At 38.9% G+C, this 23,714-nt stretch overlaps 1 protein-coding gene across 3 annotated transcripts in view; it reads left to right on the forward strand.

The window, feature by feature from the left end:
• Window positions 1–23,714, forward strand: part of STXBP5L (syntaxin binding protein 5L) — a 192,769-nt gene that overhangs the window by 125,808 nt on the left and 43,247 nt on the right. Inside the window, exons 17-20 of one of the 3 annotated variants that reach the window (XM_065676132.1) lie at window positions 5,677–5,802; window positions 12,278–12,429; window positions 14,022–14,093; window positions 21,015–21,086. In XM_065676132.1, coding sequence (XP_065532204.1) covers window positions 5,677–5,802; window positions 12,278–12,429; window positions 14,022–14,093; window positions 21,015–21,086 — 422 coding nt within the window. The remainder of the gene's footprint in view (window positions 1–5,676; window positions 5,803–12,277; window positions 12,430–14,021; window positions 14,094–21,014; window positions 21,087–23,714) is intronic. The other 2 variants (XM_065676133.1, XM_065676134.1) reach the window with 2 other exon arrangements.

The raw sequence follows: 23,714 nt of genomic DNA on the forward strand, positions 1-23,714 counted from the left end.
ATTTACCATTTCCCTGGGTGACCTGTGCCAGCACCTCACCAGCCTCATAGTAAAGAACTTCTTCCTTATATCTAACCTGAACTTCCCCTGTTTCAGTTGGAACCCATCACCCCTTATCCTATCGCTACAGTTCCTGATGAAGAGTCCCTCTCCAGCATCCTAGGCCCTCTTCAGATAGAGGAAGCTGCTATGAGGTCTCCATGCAGGTCCTCTTCTCCAGGCCGAACAGCCCCAATGTTTTCAGCCTGTCTTCATATGGGAGGTGCTCCAGCCCCTGATCATTGTCATGGCCTCCTCTGGACTTGCTCCAATAACTCCATGTCCTTCTTGAGAACCCCAGAAGTGCACACAGTGCTGCAAGTGGGTCTCACAAGTTCAGAAAGAAGCAAATTGTTGTCTGCTAGAGTACATTTGGAGTAGATTGGTATGTTCTTACTAATAAGGCAGATAAATTATAGGTTTGAATAGACTCAAAACAGAATTCTGTACAGAACTCCATAAACTGTAATTTTGCAGCAATTATAGTGCATTGCTGATAACAATTGCTCTCATTTTAATGAATTCATTATTATTTCAGTCTAATTATTATTAAATATTTTAAATGCCTCAATTATTTCAAAGGCAGTTTAAATGAACATCGCCTGACTTTGCAGATACTTTGGGCTGTTGAGCTCCTGAAAATAGCATTAGCATTGAAAAGCAATAACATGGCACTGTTCTTGTAAAATTAACAGTACTTTTTGGCATCCTGTTTATGTTTCCCCCTCGTTCAGTCAGGCAATTGAACCACAGACCTCAGTTTAATCCTAATGTAAACCATGGAAATCATTAGAAAAGGCAAAGAGAAGTTATTAAAAAAATCCCAATGCGAAATCCATTTATGACATTGAAATCAGCCAGAAAGCAATCGATTCTCTCAGTGCCTAAGATTTTCCTTTAAGGGATTCTTAGTTGATTTTGTCTGGGGAGGAGGGGAGTTGTTTATCTTGGGGGCAGAAGATCTGTAATGAAACAGTAGCGGTTCCGCTGGTTAGTTTGCTTATCTCCACATAACCTCACCTTAAGCTGCCAGCTGAATTTGTCCCATTTTACTCTAAGTAAATGAAACTTATTTGACAGAGAAGTGATTTGTTCAAAGTAGAAATAATTCTACTACTAGAACTGCTGGCATGGTCCCTCTTACAGCTTATATAAAATATAGTTTTATATAAAATGTGTACACTCTTATCCTTTCCAATGGGGTAAGGCATATTTCATGTTCTAAGCAGAATTCTGATGATAAAATGGAAGTAGTCCTGGAAACATAGAAAACCCAGTAGAAACCTGGATGATGCTGTTGACTATATGCAAGTCATTCAGGTGGGCAGCAGTACAGCATCTAAGATACAACAGTAATAACTTTAAGCTGCAGCCACCTACACGTGCAGGGTGAGTGCATAACTTGAACTATGTTTATAATCGACATAAAATTTTATATACTGACTAGCTTTTAATCTTGGCTCCATTGTGTTTATTTTCATATCTTCTTCTCAACCTTGTTAGAGGAAATGGGTGGCACTCGACGTAATTTTGGCTATTCGGAATGACTGAACATGTTTGTGTCTGCAAATAGATACTAGAAAGAAAGTGATTGAAGGGGCTGAAGTATTGAAAACTTGGCATTCTTCTGAACTCAAAAGTAAATCTTTTCAAGAGAGGCACGCAGCAGTTTGGAATAAATACTGTCCTTGCTTATTTCAGAAGATTTTAGAATGAGATATACAGCTATAATAACCTAAGAAATTGATGTATTTGTGATTATGCAGATAAATATTTTTGATGTAAATACTCTCATCAAAAGGCTGTACCCAGAATGTAAGTCTTTGTTCCCAGACATTAAGTGTATCATCCCAAAAGTAATTCAATCAAGGGTTTTGACAGTAGCTCCAAAATTATAAAGGCCTGTGATTATCTCTTGAAGAAAACGAAAACCCAAGGCTTTGCAACAACCAGAATCAGTGTAGCATAACAAGAACAAGATCATTTACCAATTACTGTCATAGGCAAAGCATACTCAGCTTGGGGAAAAGAAGGATCATTTTTTGATTATTAAAATAGAGTGAGAATCAAAACCAGCAACTGAAACACTTGCCTTCCCACCCTCCTTTATCCCCACCTTCACTCCTTCATTTCTAACTCCTCTACCTCTTCTGCCCCAAGCACTGCAGAGGGCATGGTGGGTGGTGGTTGTGGTCAAAATGTAACAGTTCCTCTCCTCTCTGCCATTTCTTCCTCCTCACACTTTACCCTGCTCTGGTGTGGGGTCCTTCCCACAGGGTACAGTCCTTCAGGATAAACCTGCTCCAGCGTGGGCTCTCTGGAAGCCACAGTTCCCACAGGAAATATCCACTTGCTCCACCATAGGGCTGCAGTATGGGTATCTTCTCCACTGTGATCCTCTCCACAGGCTCCAGGGGAATCTCTGCTCCTGTACTTGGAGCACTTCCTCTCCTAGTTCTTTCACCTTGGTACTTGCACTGCTGTTTCTCACATTTCTTTTTCCATTACTTCTTGCTCCCAGGCAACATTTTCTGCCCTTTCTTAAATTGGTTTTCCCAGAGATGCCACCTGCTTGGTTGAGGGGCTCAGCTGCATCCTGCCATGGGTCTGTGGCACAGACAGCTGGAACCAGGTAGAATGAGGCTGTGTCATGCATGAAGCAGCCCTGGCTTCTCCTTGCAGTGGTCCCCTCTGCCCTCCACTTCCAAAACCTTGCCAGCTTCTGTACTTCTGCAGTCTGTAAGGGGAAAAGGTAGGAGCTGCTCAGGGTCATGAAGAGGAGAGATGTTCGTGTCTTGGAAATGCAAGTGAAGGTCTCGTTCCTCATCCTGAAATCCTGTATATGTTTGGCTGCGGTATCCAGATAATGTGATACTCAAAGGTGTGACCCCATATCTTCAGTAGAATAGATATACTCTGATAGGGCTATGGAGTTTGAGGAGGCTGCAGGACATGAGAAAGTTGTAGATGGCTGTGAAAGGCATCACACATCTAACAGTAAACTGTTTGGCTCCTTCACCAGCTGCATCAGTTGGTGCTTCACTTGCACTCCTGTTTCTGTATGTCCTCTCTTGCTTGACACAGCCATGTATTAGCTCTAACAAAAGGTATCTTCTGCAGCGCTGCTACACCATGTGCTTACTCTGGCTTGGTCAACCTGCACTTGAGAAAGTCTTACCTCACTACTGCTATGACTGCTTTTTGGCTCCCATAACTTTTTGGCATGCTAACATTGTATGTTACTGTGCCTGTTGCAGTCTGTCACCAACCATGGGTAACAAGGCTCCTTATGCAAGACAATGAAAGCAGTTACTTTCTTGTCTCTAACTAGGCAAATAAAATACACTTCGTCTTTATTTACACATTGTCACAATGAGATTCCCTTCAAGTTTGGGTCAAGACTGTGGCTGTTAGTTGTTTCCTTTTGCTTGTGTGACTACAGCAGTCCTGAGTGGGGAAGAGAGGAGTGGTAGTCCAGACAGGGCCACTGGTCCTGAACAATCAGGAGAGAGGAAGAGGAGGAGAGGAGAAAGCATCCTGCTTGCTGAACTGTGCTGTCAAGTCTTTCCTATGACAAGATCTGAGCCAAGTGGCTGATTGCTGCTCCAGATAAGTGGATATGTAAGGTCTGAACTGTACAACAAGCAAAAGAAATAGAATAGTGTGCCAAGCCGCTGTTAAGGTAAAGCATTTAGAAAGATAGATGAGAAATGACTTTCTCATTAAATAATAAATAAGGGAAAGGTCTGGCAGGGAGAGTGAGCCTCTACAATAAAAATACAAGCAGTACAAACTGTATTGTGGAAATGGTTAAACAATTTGAGACAGGGTGTGATTCTATTTTGAAATGCAATTATCAAAGATGTTGTATCAGGTGCAGGTGCCCAGTTGCTGGGGGGGGGGGGGGGGGCTGCCTTGATGTCATTCTAGTATGACATTTTGCTTCATTTTATTTTCTTTTTCTGCATCTATCTTCAATTTTCCAAGGTTTCCAATAGCCCTATTTGTTACCAGAGCCTCCATCCCAAAAGATGCAGTCAGTGTAGCTACAAAAAACTTAATAGCCCTTGTTATTTTAATGAGGAGTTTGAATATCCTCTCTTGAAAGAAGTGCTTGCTTATCTGCTTTGGACTAGAAGTTACGTGGGTTTTTTTCCAGTCTGATCCATCATCTTTTCAGGTGTACAGGCCAGGGCTCCTTGGGAAGCTTGCTGAGTCACATCGAAGTCACATTCAGGAAATAGTCTGCATCATCAGTCATCAAAGATCTATTCTTTTAAGATCCAGTACATAGGATAATACTGCTTCAACTATTTATGATAGAGATATATGAATACAAAAGCACTTACAGCAGAAAGAAATACTATGTGCCAAAAATTGTATTTCTTCAGAATGTGTTGTCCAGGTCTATATTAACTAATTACTCCCCTTTTTCTCCTGATTCTCGGTTTTTCTTTTGGCACTATTTTTCACAGGGATAGAGGATTATATGTGATAGACTGCCCTATTGTGACTGTGTGCAGAGGGGTGCAACGTAAGCACTCTTTACCATTTACAGCTACAGCAAAAATGCACTGGTCAGTTTGCTTTATGTAGAAATTACTACCTACAATGGGAGTGTACTAATGAATATCTGGAATACCTCAAGTATTGCTGGTTTTGCATGTATCTTCTTTCAGTGTATCATCATGTTATGTTCTACCAGTCAAGAACATGCATAAAGCAGCCATATGAAAGTGTTCAGTTCTCACACACCCCCGGAATATGTACACCTTCACTACCTGCTTTGCAAGTCACTGAACCTGCAGTGTTAATGATTATATCAGATTTATGTAGGAAGCATTCATTCATTAAGACTACATCACATATTAGGTAATCACACTGCTATGAAGAAAATAGCATTTGTTTGTACTAGACGGACAAATAGAATTGCCAAGTGCATAAGTTTTGTATGTACAGTGGTGAGGACCACTACAGAAAGATACGTGCTCTGATTTTCTCTTGCCTCTTTCCATTTTTTCTGTCATAGAGTAATAGAACCATAGAATGGTTTGGGTTGGAAAGGACTTTAAGATCATCAAGTTCCAACCCCCTGCCATTGGCAGGGACACCTCACCCTAGACCTTGTCACCCAAGGCTTTGTCCAACCTGGTCTTTAATGCATTACTTCAGAGCAAGGAAGTTCCAAAAGTACAGAAATGTCCTGTGTCAAAGTTTCAGAAGGAAGTATTTTAGTTTTTCCATTCCAGTTGATTGTTCATGGTGATTTTAAAAGTGTGTATTATGGGGCTTGAGAAAATACTCTGAGAATGGCACATAAGCAAAATGTTTAAGCAGAAAAGATTTTTATTAACCCCCCACCTACAACTTCTCCAGAGTTTCTTTTGTAGGGAACATGCAAGATTTGTTTCCACAACAGACCTGAAAGTCAAACCCTGGAATTCCTCCAAAATATCCCTGTTCTCATGAGGATGCCTCATTTCAATGTATGGTTGTATGCTCAGTATGCTGCAAGTGCTGGTACTGCCTTGTACTTATTAAGGGACTGTGCTTCACTAGTATTTTCTCAAGAGAAGCAGTTATTCATGGCCCAGTTTGTTTGTTTGTTTGTTCTTATTTTGTACCTCTCGTTTTTAGCGTGAAGACTCGTCCTGTGCGAATGCCTCCTGGATACCAAGCAGATCTTGTTATTCAGTTGGTGTGGGTGGATGGTGAGCCTCCACAGCAGATTACCAGTCTTGCTGTAAACTCTGCTTATGGACTGTAAGTAACTCAAAATTAGGGTTGCATTTTTCTCTTTATTGCACTAAATAATGCCTTTTCCAATTGTACTTTGAAGTTTCCCACAGACAATTAAAGTAAAAATAACCAAAAGGTGCTAGGAGCAAGACTCCTGGGGAAAAATTACTTGAACTCTCATAAGGTTTGGAACATGAGCTGTTAATCTGCCATTCTTGCCAGTATTTTTACTGTTCCTATCTAAAAGACTGAATCTTTTCACATTATTCTGTCTACCCTTTAAAATGAAATCTGATTTCAGATCTGTACATTTTAAGGTTAGTTTGAAAGGATCACCAACATGAAATACGTTTCATTAAAGTGATGTGATTAAGTGTTAAACGTCATTTAACATGACATTATATCTTAGGTAGAAATTGTCTTCTAAGAATAGCATTTTTCTGACTGCTAATTTCTGTTTGCAAGAGAGCCAGTGACCTGAAATTAAAAGTGGAATAAGGAACATTCAGATGCTAAATACTGTGTGGAAATGCAAGTGAGCATATATGGATATATTTTTCCCTTGGGTTCAATTTATTTGCCAATTGTTAATGTTTTCTCTCACTGAGAAATGCCCAGATATATTAAAATGGTTTTCCCTGTAAAAGGTGTTACTCCAATAAAAACTATAGGCTGTAATGGGTGTTAAGTATCTGACTCCCACTGTTTTTCAGTAAATCACTTGACTCTCTTCAGAGACTTTGGAAATTTTATGCGCAGCCTTTACTTTTGTGCAAAAATACTGTAATTGGAGGGCTGTTTTGTCAAGTCTTTGGCTTCAATTTCCAGACAACTTCCTATTCATGAACTCTAAAAGTTTCATAGAATCATAGACTGGTTTGGGTTGGAAAGGACCTTAAAGCTCAGCCAGTTCCAACCCCCTCCCATGGGCAGGGACATCTTCCACTAGAGCAGGTTGCTCTAAGCCCCTGTGTCCAACCTGGCCTTGAACACTGCCAGGGATGGGATTTCTTTTGTTTTACCATACCTAGATGTATTTGTCAATTGTTAGGGTTTGCTTAGTTTGCTTCCTTGCAGGTGTCAGGTTTTAAGGCAGTATCTGACTTCAGGAATAATCACACCATTCCCTTATGTGTAAACTACTGACAGGTTCCAGTTCTCATGGCACTAGTAGTGGTTTCCTAAACACACCTGGTTCAATCAAATGTTTTCAATTGTGTGCTTTGCTAGGAGCAGTAATAGTTTACAGGATATCCTCCTTTAAAACACCATATAATAACTGTGGTTATTACACTCAAGTGCTATGTTACACTTGAGTGCTTCAGCAGTAAATGCATTTGTTAATAAAATAGCCCAAGAACCTAAATTTAACTTTCCCACAAAACTACCAAAGAAAGGCCTATTTCTTTAAATTTCTTGTGCAGATTCTCTTCTCTCTCCCTTTCTCTTGCCTCTCTCAACTTTTTCCTTGAGTCTACAACAAGATATGATCCTACCTTTCATCTAGCCTCACAGTGAAAAAACTGTGCCACTTCAGCACAAGCTGAAGCTTGAGACTGTATTATTTTTGCTTTGCTATCTGTAGGGTTATTTTTTGCATACCACTTTTTTTTCCTATACTAATCAGTTTAACTAGTAGGAAGGCATAAGATAGTAAGTGTGTTCTGGAGTGTTTGCTTCCAGTATTCTTTTGATTTCTTTGATGTCTCTAACTGTTACTGGTGTTACTGCAGCCATAGCAGAACTAAAGCGAGATATAACAAAAATTGACCCCCAGCAAAGATAAAAGTCTTCAGGCACTGTGAAACTTTATTTAAGACGTTTTCCTTACTTTTTAAAGGACCAAGCTATAAACTAGAAGTATGAACACTCTTGAAGTGAATCACCAAAAAATTTCGTATGTTATGAAAGGAGAAAAGAAACAATTACAAAATGCATCAGTTAGCACTGAAGATCCACAAGGTTAAATACAAATAATCAATTTGGTTTAAAGTATGTACAGTTGAACTGAAAGCAGTCCCTTGAAATGTATTACCAGCTCATGTGATGAAAATCTTTTGGCCAATCTACACAATAACTGTCAAGAATGATGAAGATTTCATGACATTTCTGTGAAAGATACCCAGATATGATAGAGAGATAGATGGATAGACATAGATAGATACATAGATAGATAGATAGATAGAAGATACCAGCATAGAACATATCCTAGCAAGTAATTCTGTTCATCACTCAAAATTGAGAAATTCGTGATGCTTATTGTATATTTCATAAAGACTTGGATTTTAGCACTTTTTCTTAAGCTTTGTTAATAGTAATGTCGTGTCTAGATTTTCTTATTGTTCCTCAGAAGTGTTATAAAATTAAGAAGCAATTTCTGATTTTTCTTGGGAAAGTATTTTTTTTTCAGGTGTAAGAAATACTATACCCATGCTTGTGTGTGAACTTAAGGAGAAAAATGCAGATCAGGAAGTGATGCTGCACTTCAGTTAATTTGCTGCCCGGAGTGAATGATCGCTAGCTCTTCTTGTGACTCATGTTCTCCAAAATTAATAAATCTCAGGTTAATCATTTCCAAAATGCAGATGGCTGTGAGTTTTGTTCCCTCAAGTATTAACAGATCAGATTGACACTCGTCATTTTTAGTCCTTTATTTCTCTTGTCTGCCTAGAACACAGCAACTTATGAATACAGGAATTGCTGTCAGAGTCTGCACTAGTAATCTCTTTTACTTCAATATCCTTTCCCTGGCAATGCCTATTAACATGTGCTTTAAAGCAAAATACAAGAATGCCTAAAACAGCAAAAGATTATTTTTTTTACTATTCTTCATTAGTCAATTTGTGTCAAGAAGCATGAAGACAAAACCTTGCACAGAATGATCTTCTGGCAAATGTGACAGAGTCCCAGGGAAACTCTCTGTTCTGCTATTAAGCAAAATTAATAAATTAAGTAAAAGAGGCTTTAGTAATTTCTGAAATAGGTATTACTCTACATTCATAAAACGCGGAGTTTATTCCTCAGTTCACCTTCGGATCTTTTCACATAAGCACAAAATACTGCCAAATAAAAGTGTATTTGTACACACTTAAAGCTGGTGTGTATTAATAGCTCCTAAAGCTGCTGATCAGTGAAAAGTCAATCGGGAAAAAAGGAGTCTGTTCGTGATATTGCCATAGATGTTGTACTAAAGTCAGTGCTCAATCAAGAGTAAAAAACGTGGTGTAGTAACAACCAGTAGAATCTGAGCCACTGTTCTAGATGATGCCTTAATTTCCCAGTTCAATAAATGAGAAAACTCACCTCATTTTCACCTTTTACCTTTTCTATTTGTTATATGGAACCCTCTTTTTTATAAAGGAAGCAGAGGAAGAACAGGTACAACAGACAAAAATGTTCTATCATCTACCCTGCTTCCCCTTCTTCCATCTTGTTACTTCTCTCTTTCCTTACAGTTTTTCCACACACAAATTCATATATCTCCTTTAGGATATTTTGGAGCTATTTTAAGAAGTCAGGTGGAGTTCAGTGCAGAGCTCACTTTTAGTGTGAAAACTGTTTAATATTTTGCATCTTAATCACTTATTACATAAAATCACAAAACTTGATCACAAATTATTCCTAATGTGATTGAATCTGGGTCGGGATTTCGAGTTTCCTGTGGCTGTACCCAGTTCTCTCTATCTGGAAGTTAAACTGCAGTCTGATAGAAAGACATCCATAGAATAATTGTTAGAATTTAACATTCCTGCTTAAATCAAGTCTTCAAAAAATGCAGTGTCAGGAGTTTGACATATGGATCCTTTCAATAGTCATAGCTGTCTGGGTTTATTTGTCATTATTTAAAAAGAAAGAAATGAGTCAATTTTGCTTGTCTGTTTTAAGATTAAATCTTAGTGAGAATATGAATCATAGAAGGCTTTGAGTTGGAAGGGATGTTAAAGCTCATCTAGTTCCAACGCCCTGCCACAGGCAGGGCCACCTTCCACTAGACCGGGTTGCTCCAAGCCCTGTCCAACCTGGCCTTGAGCACTGCCAGGGATGGGGCAGCCACAGCTTCTCTGGGCACCCTCTGCCAGCGCCTCAGCACCCTCACAGGGAAGAACTTCCTCATATTAAAGAATGAATGAAGCGAAGATGTTATCTGCTGAGATATGTGAGTTTCACAGAATCACAGAATCACAGAATCCCAAGGGTTGGAAGGGACCTCAAAAGATCATCTAGTCCAACCCCCCTGCAAGAGCAGGGTAACCTACAGTACATCACACAGGAACTTGTCCAGGCGGGCCTTGAATATCTCCAGTGTAGGAGACTCCACAACCCCCCTGGGCAACCTGTTCCAGTGCTCTGTCACTCTTACAGTAAAGAAGTTCTTCCTGATGTTAACGTGGAACTTCCTATGTTCCAGTTTACACCCATTGCCCCTTGTCCTATCACTGGATATCACTGAAAAAAGCCTAGCTCCATCATCCTGACACCTACCCTTCACATATTTGTAAACATTGATGAGGTCACCCCTCAGTCTCCTCTTTTGCAGACTAAAGAGACCCAGCTCCCTCAGCCTCTCCTCATAAGGGAGATGTTCCACTCCCTTAATCATCTTTGTGGCTCTGCGCTGGACTCCTTCAAGCAATTCCCTGTCCTTCTTGAACAGAGGGGCCCAGAACTGGACGCAATATTCCAGATGCGGCCTCACCAAGGCTGAGTAGAGGGGGAGGAGAACCTCTCTTGACCTACTAACCACTCCCTTTCTAATGCACCCTAAGATGCCATTTGCCTTCTTGGCCACAAGAGCACATTGCTGGCTCATGGTCATCCTCCTATCCACCAGGACCCCCAGGTCCCTTTCCCCTTCACTACTTTCCAGCAGGTCAACCCCCAACCTGTACTGGTACATGGGGTTGTTCTTCCCCAGATGCAAGACTCTACACTTGCCCTTGTTAAATTTCATCAAGTTTCTCCCCGCCCAACTCTCCAGCCTGTCCAGGTCTCGCTGAATGGCAGCACAGTCCTCTGGTGTGTCAGCCACTCCTCCCAGTTTTGTGTCATCAGCAAACTTGCTGAGGGTGCACTCAGTTCCCTCATCCAGGTCATTGATGAAAATATTAAACAGCACCGGTCCCAGCACCGACCCCTGAGGAACTCCACTAGTCACAGACCTCCAGCTAGATTCTGCGCCATTGACCACAACTCTCTGCCTTCTTCCTTTCAACCAGTTCTCGATCCACCTCACTACTTGATCATCAAGCCCACACTTCCTTAGCTTATCTATGAGGATGCTGTGGGAGACAGTATCAAATGCCTTACTGAAATCAAGAAAAACTACATCTACCGCTCTACCATCATCCCTCCACCTAGTCACTTCCTCATAGAAGGCTATAAGGTTGGTCATACATGACTTCCCCCTCATAAAACCATGTTGGCTGTTCTTAATGACCCCCTCATCCTTGATATGCCTAGTGATGGAGTCAAGAATAAGTTGTTCCATCATCTTTCCAGGGATGGAGGTAAGGCTGACCGGTTTCGATATGCTATGATTAACTTTAGACTTTTTCCCAGGTCTTACCTACAAGCATGTTTAGCAGCCTTTCTCTTTTCCTTAGACAGATGCATTGTCTACTTCCTTCTCCCCCCTCATTCTTCATCCCTTCCCAGCTGGCGAAGAAGCAAGACCAGAAAACATTTTTTATGGGAGAGGAGGAGAAACTGCTGCTGGTCCAGTACAACTTCTTCCCTCCTTCTGAAACTGCTGTCAGAAGGAAGTCAGTAGAAGCAATAGAGAAGAATTGTGGCAGAATGCTTCAGAAGGGACTTTCTAGGCAGCACAAGAAATAAATTGCTCCAGCTCTTCATCCTTATGACTGTCCTGCAGTCAGGATCTCAGGCAGTCTCACACCAGTTGAAAGATCTTGCCCATGAATCAAACCACCAACAAAATGCCATTTGTAGAAGCACGTTAGAGGGGTAGAGCCTGTTTTAGCAACAGTCTATACTGTAGCCACACTGACAGAGTTGGAAGAAAATTTTATAAATACCTTTCAGATTTGGGTGTCTCCACAGTACAGCTTAATATATTTTATTATCATTTACATTTAGATTAAAATATTTATACATGTATTTGTTTTATATTTTAATTTATTTTCATATTTTATATAGATGTAAACACTTTTTCAGATCTCCATCCAGATTTGTAGGCTTAATTTACATCATTATTACTAGAATTATACCCTTCAGTAAAGCAACATTTAGACATTACTGCAGTGCATTTGGCACGGCAGCTTGATTAAAGTGGGAAGTCTGCTTTCTGGAAAATCACCTCCTGTGTTTCATGACACAGTCTTATAAATTGAGGATTGCAAATCTGAAAGAATGATGAAATGTAGGCTTTGAGTAGTTTCTGAAGGAAATGTTTGTGGAGAATCCATAATAATAAATAATTATTGTTTGCACCACTTAATTACATATTACTAATACCTTTGAGAAACATTTCTTTTCTCAGAGTGGCATTTGGAAACTGCAATGGTTTGGCTGTTGTGGACTTTATGCAGAAGACAGTACTACTGAGCATGGGAACCCTTGACCTATATGGATCAAGTGATCCATACCAACGTCAACCCCGTTCACCTCGCAAAAGCAGGCAATTTGCTGCAGGTAGGAAATAAATTATCGTGGCTATAAGCCTGTTATGTTCTTTGATTTTCTTGCCTGTGGCTTTCTATAGTGCTTTTGAAATGCATGACTATTTGCTGGCCAGTCGAATTTCTGTAACTTGACGAAAGAAACATGACATGTTCTCAGAAACAAAATGTTTTATGAAGTTTATTCTTTGGGGATGGAGGTCAGCAAGTAATTCTCTCAGCTGAGCCTGTAGCAAATCATAATGAGCAGAGCAGTCAATTATTTCTCTGGAAGGCACTTGTATGCTATTTTCTTTCTGGTTTGAATAAGTTTATACTGGTAGGTAAGAATTCAATTTAAATTTAATTGTATCTTCTGCCAAGTGCTTTTCATTGGTATTTGAATAAGCAGTTGTATCTGGAGAAGGGTAGCACCTGAGAGACATGCACATTAGCTCAGAATAGCCACTTTGTTAATGCATTGAAACTTTACTGTATTTTAAAATTTAATGCCAAGAGGGTCACATTTGTGATCCCTTATGTAAGTTACAGCTATTCTTATGCATTGTGTGTTAGAAATACTAGTGTATCAATGCAGCTAAAATATACCATATCCTTTTGGTTATCTAAAAACTTTACTTCTATGAGAAAAAAATCAGGTCTTTTATGTTTCAAGTCATTTTACTCTACATATTCCATGGAACATCCTAGATGGAGCCAGGCACAATTATGACATGTGTTTTATGTAGCTGTGGAGTTTAGAATTAGATTTAAAAATCTGTTTGAAAATGTTGTTTTAAATCTAACCATAAAATTCTAAAAGCAGCAGATTATAGTGGTCTTCTGACATCAGCATTTTCATCAGCAGACTGTGCACTACTACATCATCAAATCCTATTTCTCCATAGAGTGAACGGAAACTTTTATAAATTGGGAACATGTTTGTACTTCAAACAAAAAGTAAAATATAGAGAATAAAATTGAAGTCTTCAGGCCTGCTTCAGTTCCTGAAAGTCTGTTTATCTCACTTTCTAGGCATTTAATCACGGCAAGCTTATTTCTCATCTGTGCCAAGTCTTAAAAGATGTAAATTTGGCACAGCTGAGGAGAGAAGAGACAAGCAGCTTTAAGCTACCTTCAGCTTCTCTCTCTGGTTCAGCCAGCCTCACAGCAGCTCCAAAAGTAGTTTAAGCCACAGGCAACATGCTACAGAGCTCCCTACATAAAGCAGAGGGTATCTGGTTTAGAAATAGCTGTTATCAGCACTGTGCCACATAGGATGACTCTGTGTCAGTCTTGGTCAGTCCTTTAAGGCAACATTCCAGCTATGAAGTGCTGCTAGAATGGAGCCCGCTGGGGACAAGGAATACACACTTCTAGATTGCTCATAGAAACTATGCACCTAAAAAAAGCCTCAGCTGCTTTCTCACCATCCATCCCACATCCTTTACTTTTTTGATTATTTTTCTTGTTATATCTCCCAATTGGAAGGTAAGCATCTGCTGAAATTTCTTCACCTTGGCTGTTCTAGATGCTGGTTATGATATCACTTCCTTTCACTTTAGACTGTTTTTTCTCTCTTTCCTCTGCCTGCTGCTGATGCTGGTGTACTGGCATGTTCCAAAGACAACTTTTGCATGCGTGGCCTGTCTAACTTTTATCCAGATTTAACGAAACGGATCCGTACTTCCTATCAGAGTAAGTTCTATGAAGGTTAGGCAAATAGCTTTATCGTGATTGGACTATGCCTGACTTAAACCCGTGTGTTTGTGCTTTGTAATGTGTTTTATTTAAACACATTCAGCATGCATGCAAATTTACTGTATTTTGTGATGTTAACCATGCTTGATATTGACAATTCTCTTTATTATACAGATATTTCAAATCTTGTTTTTTTTCCAAATGAGTCAATGGGAAAAGCTTAGTGACTTACATGGGCCTTAGAAATGATTTTTGAACAATATTGTGTTCTTAATGACAGTATCTTTCTTTGGGTTTATATTTGTTTTGGTGTACATCTACTTATATGAAGCATTTCTTGTTTTGCAATGGCACTGTCTGGTTCTAGCTATTAATTCATTCTTGCCTATTTTCAGAAGAACAATGTGGCTTAAAAGAGAACTGATTGGATTGTGTGCTATGAAATTTACAATTTTAATCTTGGTTTGGTACTTGCATATTCGGCTTTGGGGAGCCATCCCATGTCTCTGATCTTTAATAGAGAAAGTAAAATGGGCACAGAAATACGTACATCAAAGAGAGCTATGAAAATTAACGTTTTTATTATCTTTAAATTTTGAATTCTAGTGATAGGCAAATTAAATATTAGTATTCATCACTGTGGCATTCGATGAACAAAGCTATAATTAATTTTGCAAAAATGACTTTTCAACAGATGAGCTGTATATATCTTAATTAACTTCAGTGCTTATATGTAATTAGGTCTCCAGGATGCCTCTTACTAATTTCTTTTTAAGGTCGTTTTCACAGAACAACTGGTTAGGCCATTTTACATTAAATACTCAGTATAGGCAAGATAAAGGGGTGGCAGTTGTTTTATCATCTCACATAAGTATGGAGTTGTGGAGCTACTGAAATGCATTTGTACACTTGCACAAGAAATTCTGTTCCATCTGTCTAGACCGATTACTCAACAGCTGATTGCTATGATTTTGTTTCATAGTGCTTCATAAAAAGTGACCTGTTTAGTTAAAAGGCAAGTCTACTTACAAATCCAGCAGTCCATAAAAAGGTTTGGTGTATAATGTCTTAAAGTATACGAGTCTGGTCTTAACTGCTTTCAAGTCTGCAACAGAGAACCTGAGAGTAAACAGCAGTCAAAGATTTAGGGGTTTAGAAAAAATAATAAATTCCAAGACCAAAATCACCAACATTTTCATTAAAAATTACAAATACAGACCATAGAGTTTCTCATAGCTGAAAATATGTGATCTTGTGTCCATCTTCAAGCCCCAAATCAGAAAAGTCCACAAAATCTTTCTGTATATATTGTGATTGAAGAGTATGAGTCTGACTCGTGTGCAAGATCATTGACAGCTCCATTTCTTCCCTCAAAAATTACTTGGTTGTTGCTTTTGCCATTCAGTACTTCTACAGGTGTAAGCACTGCATGATCTGAAAGATGCACCAGGGCAAGAACATGTCATAGACTAAAAATATCATGCTAAGTCATTCTCAAATTATGCTTTGTTATGTGACTTACCTGAGATAGGAGTTTTAAGAGGGGTTCTGAGAATGGATTTAGTTTCTCTCTTCTCGTAAGTGATGATGATGGGAAAAGAAAAACACATTCTTTTTGGAAATTGTGCAGTTGAAGCTGATATTATTAAGGCAGAAGCAGGAGCAGTCATGCACTAACGTAAGCATTAGGACTAAAGTTTTGAGGGTTATATAAATGAAAATGGAAGTTAATGGAAAGACATATCAGGGGTTGATTCAATTGATTCAATTAAGAAAGCAACCAGGAAGATAATTTCATGAGGATCAGTTTGAGAGAATAAGACTTGCAGGCACTGAAGCCAAAGAGGAGATTATCAATGAGCAAGATACTTAGACTTTTGTTATCATTTTGGAGGTAATTCGCAGGAAGAAACAGACTACTTTAATTCTCAGGTTCAGGCTGGATACTAAAGTGTGACATTCCACACAATATTACAAATTAGATTATCAGGGAAGAGAGTGTTGCTGTTAACTGTGCTGCAGTAGCAAAGAGAAGACTTTAGCACAAAGATCATAGAATCATAGAACTGTGCTGCAGTAGCAAAGAGAAGACTTTAGCGCAAAGATAAAAAACAAGAGTTCATCTTGACAATGTTAAGTTCAGGTCTGGACATTTGTGAGTCAATTTTAGAAAGATGGGAGTGCTACTTTAATAGGGATGGAAGGAATCCAAATTAGAGATGTGTAGTTATGAATCATTAGCATCAACAAAAGTTATTTATTGCCTTGTTAATAGTTGAGTGTCTTCTCGAATACTGGAATAGAGAGATAAAGGAAGTGTTGATGTTCTGCAACTGAAGAAGGAAGGTGAGGGGGGTTCAAACTGGGAAAAGAAGCAGTATGTTGGAGAAGAGAGGTTTTCCAAAGGAAAGACGTAATCAACAGTGTCAAGGACAGCATCCAATATGCAGAACACACTGGTGGAATAATTGTTTTAAATTTTAGCAATAAATCTATAAAAAGCTTGATAAGAGTAACATACACATGTGTAAGCTAGACTCAAAAGCATCTAGGATGGACTTTATATTGGATATAAGGAAGGAATTCTTTACTGTTAGGGTGGTGAGCCCCTGGAATGGGTTGCCCAGGGAGGTTATGAATGCTTCATCCCTGGCAGTGTTCAAGGCCGGGTTAGACAGAGCCTTGGATGGCATGGTTCAATGTGAGGTGTCCCTGCCCATGGCAGGGGGGTTGGAACTAGATGATCTTAAGGCCTTTTCCAACCCTAACTATTCTATGATTTTATGACTTGGAGCATTAAGACAGCACATTCTCTGGTTTGAGAAGTGAAAGTGGGAAGGGAGAAACAAGAAGGGAAGAAATTATAAGCAGAAATGTGGGAGAAATCAGTTCTAGACATACATAATGGGAGAGATGGAAGCAATTGTCTTATCAGGGGAATTAGTTTGGGGAAAACAAGAGGCTCAGATGAGGGTAAGTGCAGAGCTTGAGGTAGCTTTCTGGTGTTGATGACCTGTTCCATTTGATGTAACATCTGCTGGCAGCCACCTTCCTTTGTAGCAAGAATAAATGCTGAGCCAAAACAAATAAGCTCTCTCTGCAGTAGTGCACAACAATATTGTTGTTCGGTTGTTATGTATTTTCTTCAATTAAAATCAAGTTGTACATGTGGTACCTAGTGGTAGATAACATATTCAAATATTAAAACAAGTACATTTACAGCATCTAGAAAAATGGTGCTGCAGAATGTAAAAATACCGACTTGCAAAAGAAATTTGCATCTCCTACTAGAAATTCATACCATCTGTTGGTAAAACAAGAAAATAAATAGGCTTTATGAAGCATCTAAAGAGTTGGCAAGTTCAAAGGATGTTGATCCATTGGAAAATAGTTTTCCAAATGGAGACTTTTCAGTGAGAACTCCTTGTTCCTAATCCAGGCCAGTCCCTAGAGGGGATGTGAACAAAAGCAACCTTGGTCTGACAGGAGGACACAGAAAACGGTGTGCTGTGAGTCATTACATATCAGTAATTGATGCTTTAAATCCCTCCTGACAGCACAGTAGAAGCTAATATAGGTTAAGTTTTAAACTGACAGCTAAATTCTGAAATGTCATTCCCAAAGAATGTATCATACTTAAACATAAAGAAAACAGTATGGTAATTCAATGTGAAGAGGCGTCTCTGCCCATGGCAGGGGGGTTGGAACTAGATGATCTTAAGGTCCTTTCCAACTCTAACTATTCTATGATTCTATGAATAAGGTAATACCAGTCTTACGCATTGGCTTGTGAATATTTATGATGATTTATTTATAATTCATTTATTTGTAAGCAAAGACTTCAGGTGGTTTTAATTCAATGATCAGTCTGAACCATTCAATCAGAGATAGAAACTTAAAATTTCAAAAATGGTTTTAAATTAGGAGCTCATGAGAGTTGTTACTCCATCCTAGGCAGCACATTTTTCTATCCTTTAATAAAAAGGAAATGGGAATCAGAGTAAACCTTGGAAAGTATCCATAACGCCTTATGTTATATTTACATCTTGCATTATTTTCATGTCTATAATTTGTTCAAAACAAAACCAATTTCTTTATAATGTCAGTGGATGTATCTTGTCACAGGTGGTCCTTTACATTGCCAATCTCAGTTATCTGTGCTCAGCTCTGCTGCTATGCTCTTGCTCTACCTGGACTCAAAATTTACTGTCGTGGGGGCTTTTGGGGCTAAAACAAGCAAAAGTATTTTGGGGCATATATTGGGCCTACAGAGCTCCAAAATCAAAAGTGAAAATAGTTTTGTAATCCAACTTCAGGAGCTGTTTTAGTCTCTCACATGTTCAAGGGAAGCTGAGTTGTGTGGAAATATTTATACATGAGAAATTATGGCAAAGATTTAGCTTGGTTCGCTTAAAAAAGAAGCAACGGTAGAAAATAAGCAGGAGTCCAAAGAAAAGCATGAGAGCTTTGAAAGGGAAACAAAAGACAGCATTTAACGGAATGAAAGGTAACACGAAATTTGACAAGTGTATGTTTACTCTTTTCAGTGAATGATGATTGTGCGATTCATTGTGTGTAACATCTTCAGGATTTAGAATTCATAAGATTAAAAGATACTCTGGATATATAGATGGATGATTAGAAGAACTCATATCTGAGCAAGAAAGATTTATGGCAGGAGAAAATCTGCAAGTGGCAGTGCTTAAGCAAATCTAAGTGTCTGAGATTAATGCCCTTGTGCAGGGCACATATTACCGCTTAGGCTTAACATGGGGGTTTACTGCACTTCTTGGGTTGGTTTTGGGTTTGTCTGGGGGTTTGGTCGTTGTTAGAGGTGGTAGAGCTTGACAACAAGTCCAGGGTTGTAGAGAAGTTCACATGTTCACCATTCTTAAATACCATAGCATAAAACCTTTGCTGTTGTATGTTGTACAGCTGTTGCCAAGCATAAAGAGCTTGTGGTATTCTCCCAATGGTTGCTCTTGGGTTTTCAGAGCAGTGATTTGGTGTCTTTCCTACTGACGTCAGTGGCATCATAAAAAAAAGGAAAAAAGAAACTATTTAGAAGCAAAATCAGAGCTGGCAATTGACATTGTAAATATCATTAATAGTAACCGTGCAAAGCTTAGAAGAATTTCATTAATCACAACATCATAGCCAGAGTGTTAAACCTTTAATATTTCCAATACTGCGTTCACAAAAGAAATGGTTCAATAATTCATTTTGTTTCTCCAAGGCCTCTGATGCTATGCAGATGTGCCAGACTCGCTCCCACTGTACCTTGCAGACGGTTCTGCAGCAAAAAGCAATTACGTTCCAAATCTCTAGGTACATACAGCAAATTGTACTTCTGCCTGACTCCGGGCTTTGGTAAGAAAGCTATGCATAGAGAGGCTCCCTGAATGGTTGTGGTTCCTGAATTCTCTTTAACATCAGAAGTGGCTGGACTCACAATTATTGGAATATAAAATTCTCTCACAAATTCAGAGTTGAATTTAAGAACGATTCAAATATGTTTCTCAAAATACAAAGTTTTCAGTTTGCAACATTAGTGTCTAGACTGATCTTTCACTGTTTAAAAGTCAGGAGCAAACGTCATTGCTCCCGACTTAACAAGCCAAATCAATACTGGTTTTCCAAAGTGCTCAAAGTTGTTCTAGCACTCATGTAGCTTTGTTCATGGTAGAAACTTCTCATTCTGCCAGTTGGGGCTTTAGATTCTCCCCATTTCTCAGAGCAGTTCAAAATTACACTGTAAGAAAATATCAGTACTTACACTAGGATCTCACTGTTTTAATGCAGAAAGAACAGCACTGGTGACCAAAAACATCAGTCTATATGAGTTTTAGAGATGAGGGTCTCTCAGCCTGAGCGTCCAGAAGCCATAAAAATTAACCCATGTCATGTTGCAGGAGGCATGGTGCCAGATTAAAGCATATTGAAAGGTCATGATAAATATTTGACTTCTAGTACACAACATATGCAATGTGTCTGTAAACACAGTATCAATATGACAGTAATGCACATGAGTGTGGGCTAATGTTCACTAGGCTATATGACCTGAGTGATGAGTCCCCAGTGCTAGCAGATGGATGTCTAGTGCTGGGCTGTCTGCCAGTCCCAAGTAGCCTAACAGCATGAAGTGTCAGAGCTCCATATATCAAGTGTGAACCACTCGATACAAGCCATAGGGCACCTTTGGATATATACGAAGGGTACCTCTGGAAAGGTGTGGTCATGCCCAGGTCATCCACAGTTAGCCCATGGCAGAGAATAGCACCAGCTCAGGCTTTTTCTCCCTAGCATGCCAAAAGGCATGTTAAACTTGTACATGCAACTTGTGCCAAGGATGGATCTTAGTTTGATCACAATAACAAGCCCAAGCTTAAGCAGTGTAAATTAAGATTACTCGTTGCTGTCTTCCATGGTAGACTGCTACAAATGAGTTCCTCACAAATACTTCTAAACAATTTATCAGGTTCTTGCACAAAAATTCGTCTATTCAGACAGCATCTGTCCCCCTGTTTTAAGGTTTTCTTCCTGTATTCTGCAGCAGTTGGAAGCATAGAGTTGCTTCCACATCAGTTTGACAGGGATGAACTAGTTTGATTCACATCACAGACATTTAAATTTTAAGCTCTATTTACTTATTTTCTCAAGTTAGATACAGCTACTATTTGTCTACCCTGAGGGGCTCGGAAAACAAATCTGAGTTGGCAAAAGGTGTGATTTTAAAATCAGACCTAAATTCCTGCAGCGACAGCCTGATAACTGCTGTTATCTGAAATACCTGTTTTCCTCACGTTTCACACCATTCCTTTCTCCAAATTGACTTTGAAGTGCAGAATATCATCAACCAAGAAAGTTGAAGCATGCCCTGTTAGATTGTAACTTAACTTTTTAACTCCATTTTTTCAGGCCTGACTGAACTCAGTGACAGTCCAGTTTCCCTGGAGCTAGAGCGTTGCAAGTCTCCCACTTCAGGTAAAGGTGATTGGCTTCTCTTCCTGCAGTCTGTATAAGCCATTCATGTCATGCATCACTGTGTTTCATTAGTCCCTAAGAAGTGAAGTGCATAGTTACAATTCCAGCAAGAAGAATTTACTGCAGAAGTGCTTATTACATAGCACAATTAAAGCCTAAGTCTGTTTACTTAAAGGAAAATTAAATGTACGTGGTGCATCTCGAGGTGAAGAGCATGAAAACATTTAACAAATATCATATATCATGCAGATATATTCCTATATCCTCCTACTAGAGGGTTTTTTCTCTGCTTTGTTAAAAGGCTTTCTGACTTCTTTTTTCCAGTAGAGAGTCTTTATCTGTATGTATTATGCATATGTGCACATAGAGAAATTAGTTTTAAAAACCAGCAATATGGAGATGATGAATTTGAACCATTAAGACACAGTGCCTAAGTTATGTCATTTGCAATGGAAACATAACTTCAAATCAAAATATTTGCTTATCAACTACTTTGATCCGGCAGTGAAATTTTGGCCATTTGAAAATAATTAACTGTTTCCCATTTTACCCATAGTCCTTCAGAAGGTGGAGTTCATCTCATTTTGAGAGACTTTTTCTGCAAGTGCCTAGTCTGCATTAATCTCTTTAATGTGAGTTCACTGTCTTAAGGATAGTTGCTTACAGCTGTTTTCTAATAGCTGACTTTTAAATGTGATGGAAAATAAGGATGTGTAACTTGAACAGGATGGATGATGGAGCAGGTTGCCCAAGAATGTTGTGAATGCTCCATCCCTGGCAGTGTTCAAGGCCAGGTTGGACAGAGCCTTGGGTGACATGGTTTAGTGTATAGTGTCCCTGCTCATGGCAGGGGGGTTGGAACTGGATGATCTTAAGGTCCTTTCCAACCCAAACCATTCTGTGATTCTATGATACATTCATTTTGCTTGTGGTATGTGTATCACACTACTTTTCCTTATAGTTTGGTAAGTATTTTCCTTAGTTATGTTAACAAGTTCCCACAAATATGCTATTCAAGTCCTCTCTTATTATTTCACACATTTTACTTTATTGCAGCAGGACACACTCATCTTGAATGAAGGCCACTAATCAGTAATTCACAAAAACCTAAAGCTAATAAATGTATTTCCACGAAACATCTAAAAGAAAATAGCTGTTTTGAAAGATGTATTTCCTTCCACTATTGTCAACCCAAATTCTGTAGACGTGGGAATAGCAAAGTGAAATAGTCCGTAATAATAGTGGTATAACACTAGGAGCTCAAATTCTTGAGCTGGGCCTCAGAAACTCATGATATGGGCTTTAAAATAAAACATTTGATAGATAATTCAGTATAATCAGGCTGTTTATTTGGAGGCTCACTGGGATTCATCTTTTTAGTCTTCTTTCCAGAAATGAGCTGCATTCTCTCTTTTTACTGAAAACTTAGAGATCACTGACTTGGTGTACATGTGTGCATGTGCTTAGTTTTATAATGATAAGTGACAACTATGGCAATTTACTTTTTATGCAGCTCAATTTTTCATTCTGCTATTGATCAAAAATACCGATTTTTAGGTAAATTTAAGATCATTTGCTCCAAAATTTATTCTGCTTTTCTGTTTTGGAGATTATTCAGCATGGAAAATATGGCATATTTATGAATGTTTCCTATTTTAGCCCTTCCCTGTGGCTTTCCAAGCTATTTTTGAATCTTTAAAATGGGAAATCAGGTGCAATGTTGTAGGTAGCAACTATTATTAGAAGTAACTGCTTTTTTAAAAATAGAACTTACTTTTACCATGAGAGATTTGTTATTTCTTTTTAATGGAAAATTAAAACAATTTTGCTCTGGCATACGTGCTCTTAAACTGGGCAAAACCCAGTCTAATCATCTGCAACAAAAGACCTCAAAATTGTGACCCCGAACAACTTGGAACTACCTTGTGCTTCTCAGCATAGCCTCCCAGCTGCATCAGCCTCTGCACTGGCTAACATTTCTTTCTTGTAGCACACAAACTGATGAATCTGCATAGTTATGGATTCAACAGTCAGGATCCTTTTAATTCTAGTCTTGCCTTTGGTATAAAGTGCAGGGCACACAGGCTCTGTTATGGAAGCGTGCTGTACTCTGGAGAGATTCCCGTTCTGAACGTCTTTCAAGTAGAACATGAAATGAAACCATTTGATGAAAATGTTTCTGAAATGCACAGAATTGGCCACACAGGGGGTAGCAGCAAGTGGAGAAATGCCAGCCTTGCTTTGTAAGAACGGTAGGCAAAGAGGGATAAGCCGCTTTAACCACTAGTATTTTTATTGTAATTAAATTAGGAGTTAAATACTATAGTGATGCATTTTTCAATACTGTACAGGAAGACGAAAAGTTCCTAAAGCCGTTTGAAAGATTTCTGCTTCCTTATGAATATCTGAGTGGTGGCAGTTTCCGTTGCAAATAAAAAGTATCGCAGGAATAGCGACATTCATGGAATAACATTGCTAAAAATAGTGGAACAAAAAACTTCAGAAAACACCCAAATACTTATATAGATAAAGTACGCTTTGTGAGGACAGTGATGCAGCATGGCGTGCCATCTAATGGTGTTTGACTGGCTTAAAAACACCCCTCAGTTCACTCAGAACAATGGAGATAAGGAT

The sequence above is a fragment of the Lathamus discolor genome, chromosome 4, assembly GCF_037157495.1.
Source record: "Lathamus discolor isolate bLatDis1 chromosome 4, bLatDis1.hap1, whole genome shotgun sequence".
NCBI classification, from domain to species: Eukaryota; Metazoa; Chordata; class Aves; order Psittaciformes; family Psittacidae; genus Lathamus; species Lathamus discolor.